Below are 12,276 nucleotides of genomic sequence, written 5' to 3'. Positions count from 1 at the left end.
CATGTGGGAAATATCACTTTGACACAATGGAGGTCTTAAAGTCAATGTTAGGGAGAGAAGGGACCAGGGCCAGGCCCAGATGGTGCCGGTGGGTGGGGCCTCACTGCCTGCACTTATATGTCCCTGTGTCTCTCAGCCTCATCAGACTCCTGGGGAACAGTGACAAGACCAGGGTTGAAGGAGACAGAGGGGCCTGGAGTCACACATACCTGGGGCAAGGGCTGGACCTTGGCTGTCACCTGGGAGTGATGGCAAAGGACATGGGGCCAGAGTGCTGCCACCAAAAGAGGCCTGGAATTAATGCTGCTGAGTGGTGAGCCCTTCTATATATCTACTTGTTCATTAATATTCAGTGCATCATTCATATTTAGTGCTATGTATAATCTGAATCATGAATATTCAGTGGCCATGAATATATGGTGCCTCTGGGACTGTTTTGTGGCTTGTTAATATTCATCATGATACCATTAATATTCATTCATGTATCATGAATGTGCCTTGCAGCAATTCATTGTTGCTTTGAGACTGTTTCATATATCACAAATAGTGACTGGCTCCTGTATATTTAATGACTCATTAATATTCAGTACTTCACTAACATACAGCACTGCTTGCTTATTAAATGAATCGTGGATATTCCAGAGCTGTGACAGTTCAGCGCTTTAGCGTATTAGGAAGATTCAGAGCCAGGAATGTTCAGCACCTCTTGGTCCCACCCTCTGGGCTCCAGCAGGCTCTTGCTGACTTAACCTTAAACGAATCGAATCGTACGTGTGAATCAAGTCAGATTTCCCATGTCTGATGCTGGTGCATGCTGCGGAGGACAGCAGGGCTGGGCATTAGGAGCCTCTTTGAGGAGGTGACATTCAGGCTGAGGCCTGAAGATCAAGGACAGCCAGGGGGAGGAGCCGGAATGGAAAGAAGGGTGTCCCAGGTGGAGGCAGGTGGGTGCAAAGGCCTGAGGCAGAGCTGAGCCTGGGTGTTAAAGGACAGATCAGGAGGCCGTGTGGCAGAGATTGAGAGGGGAGAGACAGGGGCTGAGAGGACCCACATCTGGCAGCCTCACCCCTGCGGAAGCTCATGGGTATTTTTTATTTTTTTTGGCAGTTGGCCTGTAAGGGGCCCTGGGTCTTGGCAGACAAAAATAGGTGGTGTTGTGGCTTTTCTGTGTGCATTACAAGAACTGGGCCTTGGTGATGGAGAAATCACACCCACATGTGATAGGCGGACAGCCCTGGTCAGGACTGACTGGTCTGGCAGTAGGGGGCCAGGCGAAGGTCCCTGAGAGTCAACCGTATGTCACTGCTGTGACTCTGTACACTGGTAGCACCTTGTCCAACGTGAGGTGAGACTTCTCCACCCACCTTGAGCACCATGCACAAGCAATACACGGACGTGCTCATCCAACAAATACCTGTTCCTGGTTTATGGTCCATCATGACCCAGCGGCTCTTGCCTGGACAGCAGACTGCGTCTCCTGCTGCCCCTTGATGTCCTATGGAAAGGCTCAGAAGCTTCTCATGTTCCGTTCTCCCTGGTTCTCCCTTTTCCACCCTCCACATCCAGTCTCTAAACTTTGATGAGTCCCTACATCCTATTTTCTAAACCTCCCCACTCTACCACACCCCGCTGGCCAGCCCCCCGCCCAGGCCCCCAAATTCTTCCACCTGGACACTGCCCCAGCCTCTACTCCTACTCAGATTGTCCCTGCCCCCTTGGTGGCCATAGGGGACTTCTTAAAAGCATAAGTTGATCTGGTCCCTCCCCTGCTCACACACTGTCCATGGCTCCCCATTGCTTCTCACGTGAAACATAAGAGATTCTTCATGGTCTGCCGCATTCTGCTTTTCCGCCACAGCATGGTCTGGTAACCCCGCCGTCCTCCTCCTCCTCTCCAACCTCTCCAACGACACTGGCTGCCTCCCCAGGGCCTTTGCACTTACTTGCTGTGCCTTCTGCCTGGAATGCCCTTCCCCAGAGTTCTGCCAGGTGATTCCCCATGATCCTCCAGGATCTCCCTGATCCCCAGGTTGATCAGGTTCCCTGTGGACCCTGCCTTCCTCAGTAGCATTTATCACAGCTGCCACTAATTGTTAATATCATTAATGTGTTAATATCATAAGGGTGGGTCTGGCTTGGTCAGGGTTGCATCCTCAGTGTCCAGCATACAGTAGGTGCTCAATAAATACTCATGGCCAAGGGGTCAGCACAACGGGTAAAAGGACTGGACTCATGCATAGAGTCACTCACTAGTCTGTGCCAGGGTGGCCAAGCAGTGGTGCACTGGCCAACCTCTGCCCCGGGAACTCTGTCCTTTGACAGATATTTAGTGCCACCCATGATGCAGTTCCTTGTGACAGATTCTGGAAGGCTCTGAGGTCATGGGAAGTGTGGGACAGGCAGACCCTGCTCATCAGGATCCCGGGTTCCAATCTTGTTCCCACTCCACACTGAGCCTCAGTGTCCCCATCTGTAAGTGGGGGATGCTGGAGGGGTGGAAATAGCCAGGACAGTGAACTGAGGGTCACTGAGCCTGTCACCTGTTGTGGGGGGGATGTCTCAGCACCCCCATGTGCTAATGAGGAACTGAGCATCCAAAGAGGAATTGACTTGCAGAGGTCAACTCAGGGCAAAACAGGATTCTAACCCTGAGCTCGGTTCTGCCCGACACCCACGCAGGTCCTGGACGCTTCCAGGATGGGATAAAATTTTGACACTGTGTGAGGCTGAGGTTCTCCCCTCAGAGTGTGGATGCCCTTGGGGGATGGGCAAGGTCTGGGAGGGGTATCGGGGTCCCCCTGGGGACTTTCTTGAAGGCCTCAAGCCTTGAACCCAGTTCACTCTCTTTGCAGCACGTACCAACTCTGAGCCCCACTTTGCCCCTCTGAAAATGAGGCACGGTCCTTACCTGGCCTGTGAATGGGGGAGGGACTCCTTCCTGCCTTCCCAACCACCCTGAGACCTGCTTGTCCTCTTCCTGAGCTTCCATCTCCCCCTCATCCTGGGCTCCCCAAGTCCAGCCTGGCCTGTGCTGGCCCCAGAGGGACTATTCAGCAATGAATCTGACCTCGCCCATTCCTGCTCACACAGCTCCGTAGTGCCCCGTCACTCCCCAGGAGACAGCCAACTTCTCAAGTTGGCATTCAAAGTCTTTACACGGCCCAGCTCCCACCCACCCCCAGCCTCAGAAATCACTCCCTCTCCAAATTCTACTTTTCAGCAAAATAAAGTACATGTCCCCAGTGAATCCTCAGCAAGCTCAGCCTTACAGAAAGGGAGGCTGGAAGTTGTCATGTCAGTCCGGATGTGGGTGGCTCTGAGGACAGCAACATTTCTTGCTTAAGGTTTTAAGGGACCACGAGTTCAGTGGGGGCTGTGGATGGAAAGAGGAAGAGGATCTTGGTTGCAGTAATGGAGATCTAAGTGTACCGGGAGGGAAGCAAAGCTCTTCCTCCCAACCCCCCTTGAGACGCTCGGCACCCCCGCCCCCCACCCCCAGGAACCTGATGGAGAATCCTTCCATGCAGAGTAACCATAGACCTGGGGAGAAAGAGAGGCAGCCCACACGGAGTACAGTAGTCTCCCCTTATCTGTGGGCGATATGCTCCAAGACCCCCAGCGGATGCCTGAAACCGCAGATAGTATGGAACCTGATTGCTGTCCATCAGAAAGCATGTCTGAGGGCTGGCCAGTTAGTTCAGTTGGTTAGAACACAACCTTGTAAGACCAAGGTCAAGGGTTCGGATCCCCATACTGGCCAGCTGCCAAAAAAAAAAAAAAAAAGCATGTCCGTTGGTGTCTCCCACCCACGCATTTAATGCCTTTTTGATCTTAAGGAGGCACTTACCACGCCCTGCGGCTGCAGCTTTGGCCAAACAGGAAAACCAGCACAAATTTCTTTTTCCTTCTTCAGAACTACACAGATGGAAGATTCGTTCTTACTGTAGATTTTAGCAACCCCAGTGTGCAATTTTTTCTTTCCTTATTAAGTCGAGAACTTTTATCCTTTTAGTTAAATTAAGCAGTTTACGGCTTCCCTTGAGCATATCCGAATTGCCAGGGTCACTACTCTTGTACTTTGGGATCATTATTAAGTCAAGCAAGGTGACTTGAACACACGTTCCCCAGACAGTTGATCTGATGACCTGCTACTAAGTAACTACCTAGCATCTGTAGCGTGGACACGCTGGACAAAGGGAAGATTCACGTCCCGGGTGGGATGGAACGGGACAGTGTGAGATTTCATCCCACTGCTCAGAATGGCACACAATTTAAAACTTATGAGTTGTTTATTTCTGAAATGTCCCATTTAATATTTTCGGGCTGTGGTTGACCGTGGGTAAATGAGACCGCGGAAAGCAAAACCGCGGATAAGGAGGCAGCTACTGTGTTTCCTATGCAAAGGATTCTTACAAATAAACAAGAAAGGAGAATGCGAGGAAAAGAGGAGGTGTTAATGGAATTAATTAAAGCCAAACAGCCGCGCCAGGAGGTTCTGTTTAGCACTCATGCCTGGATCCCAGTAATATGAGCCGTTTGGTGGCTTTATCTCCTGTCATTCCTTCCCCTCCCCCACGCCCAGGTTTTGCTGAGTTGTAAACAATCGTATTTTCTGAGATATCTTCCTTTGTTTTCAAGCCCTTATTTGGAACTTAGAAAAATACTCTCCCAGTGAGCTGATCTTTAGCCATTTAGGTTTAATTTTCTTTTTAATAATTGTGTACATCATGTATAAGCAAACAATAATAAATCTAATAAATACCTCATATGATGAATTTCTATGAAACTTTGCTCGACCCTGATTTTCCTCCTCTGATCACACCTCACCTTGAGTTCTCTATTCTAGTTTCTTGATCTTGACAATGTTGACATTTGGGGATGGCTGTGGCAGAGGGGCTCTCCTGTGCATTGTAGGGTGTCAGGCAGCATTCCTGGTCTCCACCCACTAGTGCCATTAGCAGTTCCACACCCTGCCCAAGTCCTGACAACCAGGAATGTCCCCAGACAAATGTTTCCTGGGGGCAAAATCAGCCTGGTTGAGAACCACTGGTTTCGGTCGTAAACTGCAAATGGGGCAAGGGTGAATCACCCTCTAAGTTTCACAAGTCCTTAATGTCCTGATTCTTCCTCCTTATCTCATGCCCAGAAGTTGGGTTCCCTGGCACCCCTTGTCTCCCGCATCTGTGGGTCTCTGGCTGCCAGTGTGGCCCAGGAGAATGCTGAGGCTTCTGTCCTTTGATCTCCTTTTTGGTGTCTTGGTCTTTCTACTGAAGCTCATGAGGTTTTTCCCATCTTTGGAACTCAGGGTTTTGCCAGGTTTGGCTGGGAGCACTCCTTTCTTGTCGTCCAGCCCATACTTGGATTTCCCTTCAGCTCAGGAAAATCTCCTTCTAGGATTCAGTTCATTTTTGCATCTCATTCACGGTCTCATTACAAGATCTTTCTTATTTGCTTTTTGGGGTTTCCAGACCTGCCCTCCAGAAGCCCCCAGTGAAAAGGACTAGTTGACACCAGTTGACGTTCCAGAGAGAGCTCGTTTATTAGGCAGCACACACACATATATATAGGGCTTTAAGGGAAAGCTGATTGGTTTAAAATACAATCCCTGTTTAGCATACCGCATGGGGCTTGGGAGCGATTCTCGCGGGCGGGAAGGAGAATGCGGAAGAGAAGGGCAATCAGCGCCATGATGGGGTGTGGCCGAGAAGGGCTTATGTGATCAGGGTGTGATCCCTTGGGGCATTTGGGTTCTTACACCCAGAGCTGGCAGCCAAGGGGGGATATGACAGCAACAAGACAGGCTCTCTGTGCTATGCAGGGTCCCTTAGCTGCTCAGGCTCAAACAGCTCTTTCCTGCCTCAATGCCTTTGCACCTGCTGTTTCCACCCTGGGACTCCATTCCCAAAGACCTCAGCCATGCTGGCTTCTGCTTGCCATTCACATCTCTCTTAGTCCATTTTCTGTTGCTATAACAGAACACCTGAGACTGGGTAATTTATAAAGAAGTTTATTTGGCTCACATTTCTGGAGGCTGGGAAGTCCAAAGGCATGGTGGCAGCTCCTGGCAAGAGCTTTCATTCTGCATCATAATGCAACAGAAAAGTGGAAAGGTGAGCAAATGTGTGGAATGAGCAAAAACACATGGGGTGGGCTCACAGCACAGCAACCTGCCCTCCTGGTAGCTAAGTCACTCCCACCACAAAGACATTAGTCTACTCGTGATGGCTCCGCCTCCATGACTCAAGCCCCTCCCAGCCCCTCTGCAGTGAGAATCAAGCCTTCAATACATGGGTTCTGAGAACAAACACTCAAACCATAGCAAGGAAATGGTTTCAGCCCAAATGTCACCCAGCCTGCAAAATCAAAACCACCCACCAGACTCCATCTCCTCCCTTGGCTTTTGTCTCCCCATATCCTTCACTGAGTTATCCTTTTTTTTTTTTTTTTTTTTTTTTTGGTGGCTGGCCAGTAAGGGGATCCATTGAGTTACTTATTTAGTGTTTGCTCCCCCTCAAGAATGTGGGCTTCACAGTAGCAGGGACTTTTGTGTATGAACATATGTATAGGGGCTGGCCCGTGGCTCACTCGGGAGAGTGCGGTGCTGAGAACACCAAGGCCCCGGGTTCGGATCCCATATACGGATGGCCGGTTCGCTCACTGGCTGAGCGTGGTGCTCACAACACCAAGTCAAGGGTTAAGATCCCCTTACCGGTCATCTTTTAAAAAAAAAAAAAAAAAAAAAACATATGTATAAATTCATTCTGAGAGTCAATATTTTTTTCAGATGCTGTAGCAACCCAGCATGCATTCATTCATTCAAGACACATTTATTGAGCACCTGCTATATGCCAAGCACTGTCCTAGAGGCTAGGGATAAAATGGTGAACAAAACAGGAGCTCATGTTCTGGTGGGGAGAAATGGACAAGAAACAATACATTTTTAATATTTTATTATGTATTTAGGAGGTGACAAGTGCTATGGAAAAAAAAAAAAGTCCTGGGGGATCAGGACTGCCAATGAGATAGTGTGCCCATGAGATCTCCCTGAGAAGGGGACATTTCAGCAAAGACAGGAAGGAAGTGATGGAGGGAGCTGTGTGGACACCTGGGGAAGAGTGTTCCAGGCAGAGAGAGCAGCTAGTGCAAAGGTCCTGGGGCAGGACCATGCCCAGCATGTCAAAGGATAAAACCCCCACAATACTTTTAGATAGGTTGATTCTTTCTGTTTTATAATGAGGCTCAGAGAGATCAAGCTGCTTTCCGAAGGTCACACAGCAGAACCCGTGGGGTGGGACCTGAGCCCTGTTTGGGGGCTGTAAATACACATCTGGCCCAAGAAGCCTAGGCCAGGCAGTACACAGAGGCAGGGACGAGCATGTTAGGGAAATGGCTGCATGGAACAGGGAGAGAGGCAAATTGTGGCTCCAGATGAAAACAGGAATCTGCCTTCTCCCTTGCTTACGGGCAATAGCTGGGTGGGGTTACTTGGAACTGAAGGGGCCCAGTAGGTCCCACTGACTGCCCCACACTGTTCCAGGTGCCACTGGGGAAACGAAGGAGACATCAGCTCAGCACGGACACCCCAAGGCAGCCCAAGGTAAGTGCTGAGGTTCACATATTCATACAACAAACACTTGTGAGTGCCCACTAGGTGTAGGCACTGGGAGCCCTTCATACCTACACAACCCTGTGAGTTGAGGACTGCTCAGGTAGATGCTCCCTTTACAGGAACCAAGACCCCAGGTATGGGAGGCAAACAGCCAAGACGTGGTGGAGTCAAGATTCACATGCAGGAAGGGGACTCCAGAGTGTGTGCTCTCAAGTGCTGAATTGTTCTGTACCTCTAGGTATAAGTCCTGCCTTGAGTCTAATCTAGCATTTTCATGCTGCAGTGGAAAGTAGATCTCCAATTCAGGGCTGAGAACAACACAGATACCACCTTCCCAGACAAAAGGCCATTGAGGGAGCCCAGGGAAGCCTGGGGGAAGGATCTGGGAGGGAGATCAAGAGTTCTGCCTGGATGTGGGGAGGGGAAACATCCAGGATGAAGGGCCATTAGAGCTGGGGTTTTGAAGGAAGCATAAGAGTTTTCCAGAGAGGAAACTGAATGAATTCACTTTTATTCATAAATTCGTCAAATACTCCCTTTCTCTCCCATGTGTCTGCCTGATGCTGGGCAGTGCTAGGAGCCCCAGGATGCCCCCTGCCCCCAGTCTGGTGAAGACAAAGCCAGACACAGACACCCACATGGGATCAGGACTGGGCCAGAGGGGGAAATGGGGATTGGAGGTGCCAAACAGAACCAAGACTTTTCCTGAGGGGTCAATGAGGGCTTCCTGGAGAATGGATCATTTGAGATGGATTTTAAAGGAGTAGGAGTTTGCCAAGGAAGACTGCTTTGTTTGAGATGTGCTGGGCCTGGGGGGTCTGTGCAGTGCCAGGTCCCATTAGGAACAATCAGGACAGATGGGTGATGGCTGTATCAGAAGCTCAGAGCTTCCTGGAGGGGCAGGGAAAAGACAAGAGGAAAGACCCCTGCAGCTCTCTTCTGATAAGACAGGAGTTCCTTGCCTATCTCAGGGAGGCTCCTGAGCCATCTCTAAGGAAGGAACACGAGGAGGACCAGACTGGGTCAGTGGATTCTGGGCATTCTTAGCCTGGGGGCCCACTTTGGTATCTCTGTTTTTCAGTTTTCCCTGAAAAATGAGGTGATGGTAAAAACATTTAATCCCCAGCTGGGCCTGGGCACCTGTCAGAGCCACTATGGGTTTGGGTGCTGAAGGGGATCCTGCAACTCAGTGGTGAAGTTCAGTATTTGCCAACCTGGGCAACCGTACAGGTGCAACCAGGTATTGGGGCTCAACGGGTAGCCCAGGAAAAGCACCTTGCCCATGGCCAGCATTCAGTGAGCATTGTTCTCCACAGGAGCTGCCCAGGGGGCTCCTCCAACACACCCCAGACCCAGGTTGGCCAGAATGAAGTGTTCCCATCCCAGGTGGCCCAACAGGGGCCTTGTTCTGACTGTGGGCGCCTTCACTCTCCTGCTTCTCTTCAGTCTGCACGTGTCACCACCCACCTGCACAGTCCCTGAGAAGCCCCCAGGTACCCCTGACACTCTGACCTGGACCACCCCGCCTGCCCGTCCACCCCCGACCCCATGCCATGCCAACACCTCTATGGCCGACCTCCCGGACTTCACCCAGCAGCCTCAGCACATCCGCAACTTCCTGCTGTATAGACACTGCCGCAACTTCCCGCAGCTGCAGGATGTGCCCCTGGAGAAGTGCTCACAGCCCGTCTTCCTGCTGCTGGCGATCAAGTCCTCACCCAGAAACTACGAGCGCAGGGAGCTGCTGCGGCGCACCTGGGGCCGTGAGCGCAGCGTGCAGGGCCTGCAGTTGCGCCGCCTCTTCCTGGTTGGCACCGACCCCAGCCCACATGAGGCCCGCAAGGTCAACCGGCTGCTGGCGCTGGAGGCACGGACGCACGGTGACATCTTGCAGTGGGACTTCCACGACTCCTTCTTCAACCTCACGCTCAAGCAGGTGGGCCGGACTGGGGTCCCCTGACCAGGGCCACATGTCCTTCCTTCCTAAATTACCACCGCCTCCTCCGAGGGGTTCGGGGACCCAGAGACCCCCATTGACCAGTCCTGTCCCGTCTTGTCCCTCCATTGTCCTCACTGGCCTTGGGGTGACCTGAAGTCCTCTTCCTCTAGGGGAGGCTGGAGGAAGGGAAGAGGGGCATGAGGTTACCGGCATGGATCTCAAGCCCAATGGCACGGGTTCGAATCCAGACTCTGCCTCTTACTCGAAGGAGTTTATTGACCTCTCTGTGCCTCCATTGCCTCACCTGGCAAATGGGATATGAATTAGACCCACCCACCTTTGAGGGCTGCTGTGAGGATTACATGAAATGGTACTTATAAGGCACCTGGACCAGTGCCTGGCACTTAACTAACCTTGGCTATGACAGGGGGACACAGCTCCTGGTTTATTTGTTATGGTCTGTCTCCCATGAGGCGGGGGTCTGTATCTGTTTCTCTTACTGCAGTGTTCCCAGTGGCTAGAATAGGTCCTGGTGCACAGTAGGTGCCCAATAAAGACCTTCTTGATGGGTAAGAGACCATGAAAGGTGGATAAACTCCTGTCCATCTGCAGACAAGGAATTGAAGTTTCCAAGGACCCACCTAGGTTGGCAGGTAGAGTGACCTGAGTAGAGACGTGTTGACAAGGGGCACGGTGTGGTTCCTGCTCATAGTAGGTGCAGAGAGGCCTGGGATCAAGGGCTCCTAATACTCCTAGAGGCAAGTCCTACAATGAGACCTGTCTGAAAAGTTGGAAACTGAGGCACAGAGAGGGCAGTCGGTTGCCCAGGTCACCCCATAGGGTAGGGCCTCAAACCCAAGCTGTCCTGACTGGGGGACACATCCTTTCCGGGGTTCACTGGGCTGGGGTGAGGGACCCAAGGCCAATTGCTCCAGCCCTCAAGCCAGTGTGCCCCATCCAACCTGCCCACAGGTGCTGTTCCTACAGTGGCAGGAGACAAGGTGTGCCAGCGCCAGCTTCGTGCTCAATGGGGACGATGATGTCTTTGCACACACAGACAACATGGTCTCCTACCTGCAGGGCCATGACCCTGACCGCCATCTCTTCGTGGGACACCTGATCCAAAATGTGGGCCCCATCCGGGTTTCATACAGCAAGTACTACGTGCCGATGGTGGTGACCCAGGAGGAGAAATACCCACCCTACTGTGGCGGAGGTGGCTTCCTGCTGTCCCGTTTCACGGCCACTGCCCTGCGCCGGGCTGCCCGTGTCCTGGACCTCTTCCCCATTGACGACGTGTTCCTGGGCATGTGCCTGAAGCTGGAGGGACTGAAGCCCAGCTCGCACAGCGGCATCCGCACGGCCGGCGTGCACGCGCCCTCTGCACGCTTGTCTTCCTTTGACCCTTGCTTCTACCGGGAGCTGCTGCTGGTGCACCGCTTTCTGCCCTATGAGATGCTGCTCATGTGGGATGCGCTGAGCCAGGCTGACCTCACCTGCGGCAAACGGACGCAGGTCTACTGAGGCAGCGTTAAGTCCCCAGCATCTGGCTTCTATCTCCACCCCCATAGAGAGGGGCAGCACCTTCCTTCTAGGACGTTGAGACCTTTGTCCTCTTAAGGAGGCTGGCCATAGGGGAGTGCCAGGAAAGGTTTGATGAGCGGATATCCTGTCTGGTGAACTCCTACACATCCTTCAAAACCCAACAGGTACTGCTCAGACCATGCTCCAGCGTCCTCTCTGGACTCTTGGCTGGAGAAACCCCTGGAAAATATCCCTTTTCATGGTGGCTAGTGGCAGAAGCACCTCTGCAAGGTGGACACATCTGTCTGATTTGGGTCCCACTTCCAGGCCCTGACCTTAGTCATAGACTGGACCCTAAGCAGTGGCCAGCCTCTCCTTGCTAGTGAGCCTACAATGGTTTAATGGGGGATGAGTCCAGACATGGTTCAAGGAACTCCTGTGTCCACGTGTAGCGGAAGTGAGAGAGATTTTTCAGCCCAGGAAAGGGCTCCTGTTCTGGATTCCTCAAACGATGGCAGGGGCCAGAGAGGCCATGGAACGGGACTGCCCTGTCCTGCCTGTGGTATCAAGTGCTCTAATGGTGGAAGTGTGGGGCAGAGGAAGGAGGCACCTTAAGGCTGTGGGAGCCCAGGGTTTCTTGAGTCCCTGAGAGGACTCCACACCTGCACTCCCCAAGAATTCAGGGAACAGCATTGGGACTGGAGGGTCTTCAGTGGGCCCAAGGCCAGCAGGCACACACCCCAGGCTCAGAGGAGAGGGAACTTTGGGTTCGCAGGTGGCCCCCACCCCAGCATGCTTCACAGATGGTGAGGTACAAGCAAGCCAGCGACCCCCTGCAGCCTCCAGCCTCAGGCAGGTGCCCGGGACTCAGGCTTCACAGGCATTGTGGTGGGGGGGGGGAGTCTGGGGAGTGGATCACTGGGAAATAAAAAGTTTTGTGAAGACATGGAAGTTTTGGGGGGTTTTCTGTTTTTTAGTTTTGGTTTTTAAAGCAATTTGCATGTTTTAACAGAGACTAGTCTACCTTCATTTCTAAAAGTCTCATTTCCAGTAGAAAATATACATCAGTGAAAACGGCGTGGATGAGGTAAAGGCTACAGGGGTTTCTATCAGGCAGATCTGACCATGTCCCACCCCTACTCACACACCCTCCATGGCTCCCTATTGCCCTCAGCTCATATGCCCCAAGACTGATTCTTGCTGC

At 52.1% G+C, this 12,276-nt stretch overlaps 1 protein-coding gene across 1 annotated transcript; it reads left to right on the top strand.

Annotated features, from left to right (window-relative positions):
• Positions 1–913: 913 nt before the first annotated feature.
• B3GNT3 (UDP-GlcNAc:betaGal beta-1,3-N-acetylglucosaminyltransferase 3) lies at positions 914–11,072 on the top strand. The gene is made up of 5 exons (XM_063110081.1): positions 914–944; positions 1,264–1,345; positions 7,538–7,597; positions 8,996–9,545; positions 10,521–11,072. Exons 1-5 carry the CDS (start codon positions 914–916, stop codon positions 11,070–11,072), a joined length of 1,275 nt encoding a protein of 424 aa, XP_062966151.1.
• The last annotated feature ends 1,204 nt before the right edge of the window (positions 11,073–12,276 follow it).

The sequence above is a fragment of the Cynocephalus volans genome, chromosome 10 (assembly GCF_027409185.1).
Source record: "Cynocephalus volans isolate mCynVol1 chromosome 10, mCynVol1.pri, whole genome shotgun sequence".
Classification (NCBI taxonomy): Eukaryota; Metazoa; Chordata; class Mammalia; order Dermoptera; family Cynocephalidae; genus Cynocephalus; species Cynocephalus volans.
Note: the sequence above shows the minus strand (reverse complement) of the source record. Positions and strands in the feature narration are given on the sequence as shown.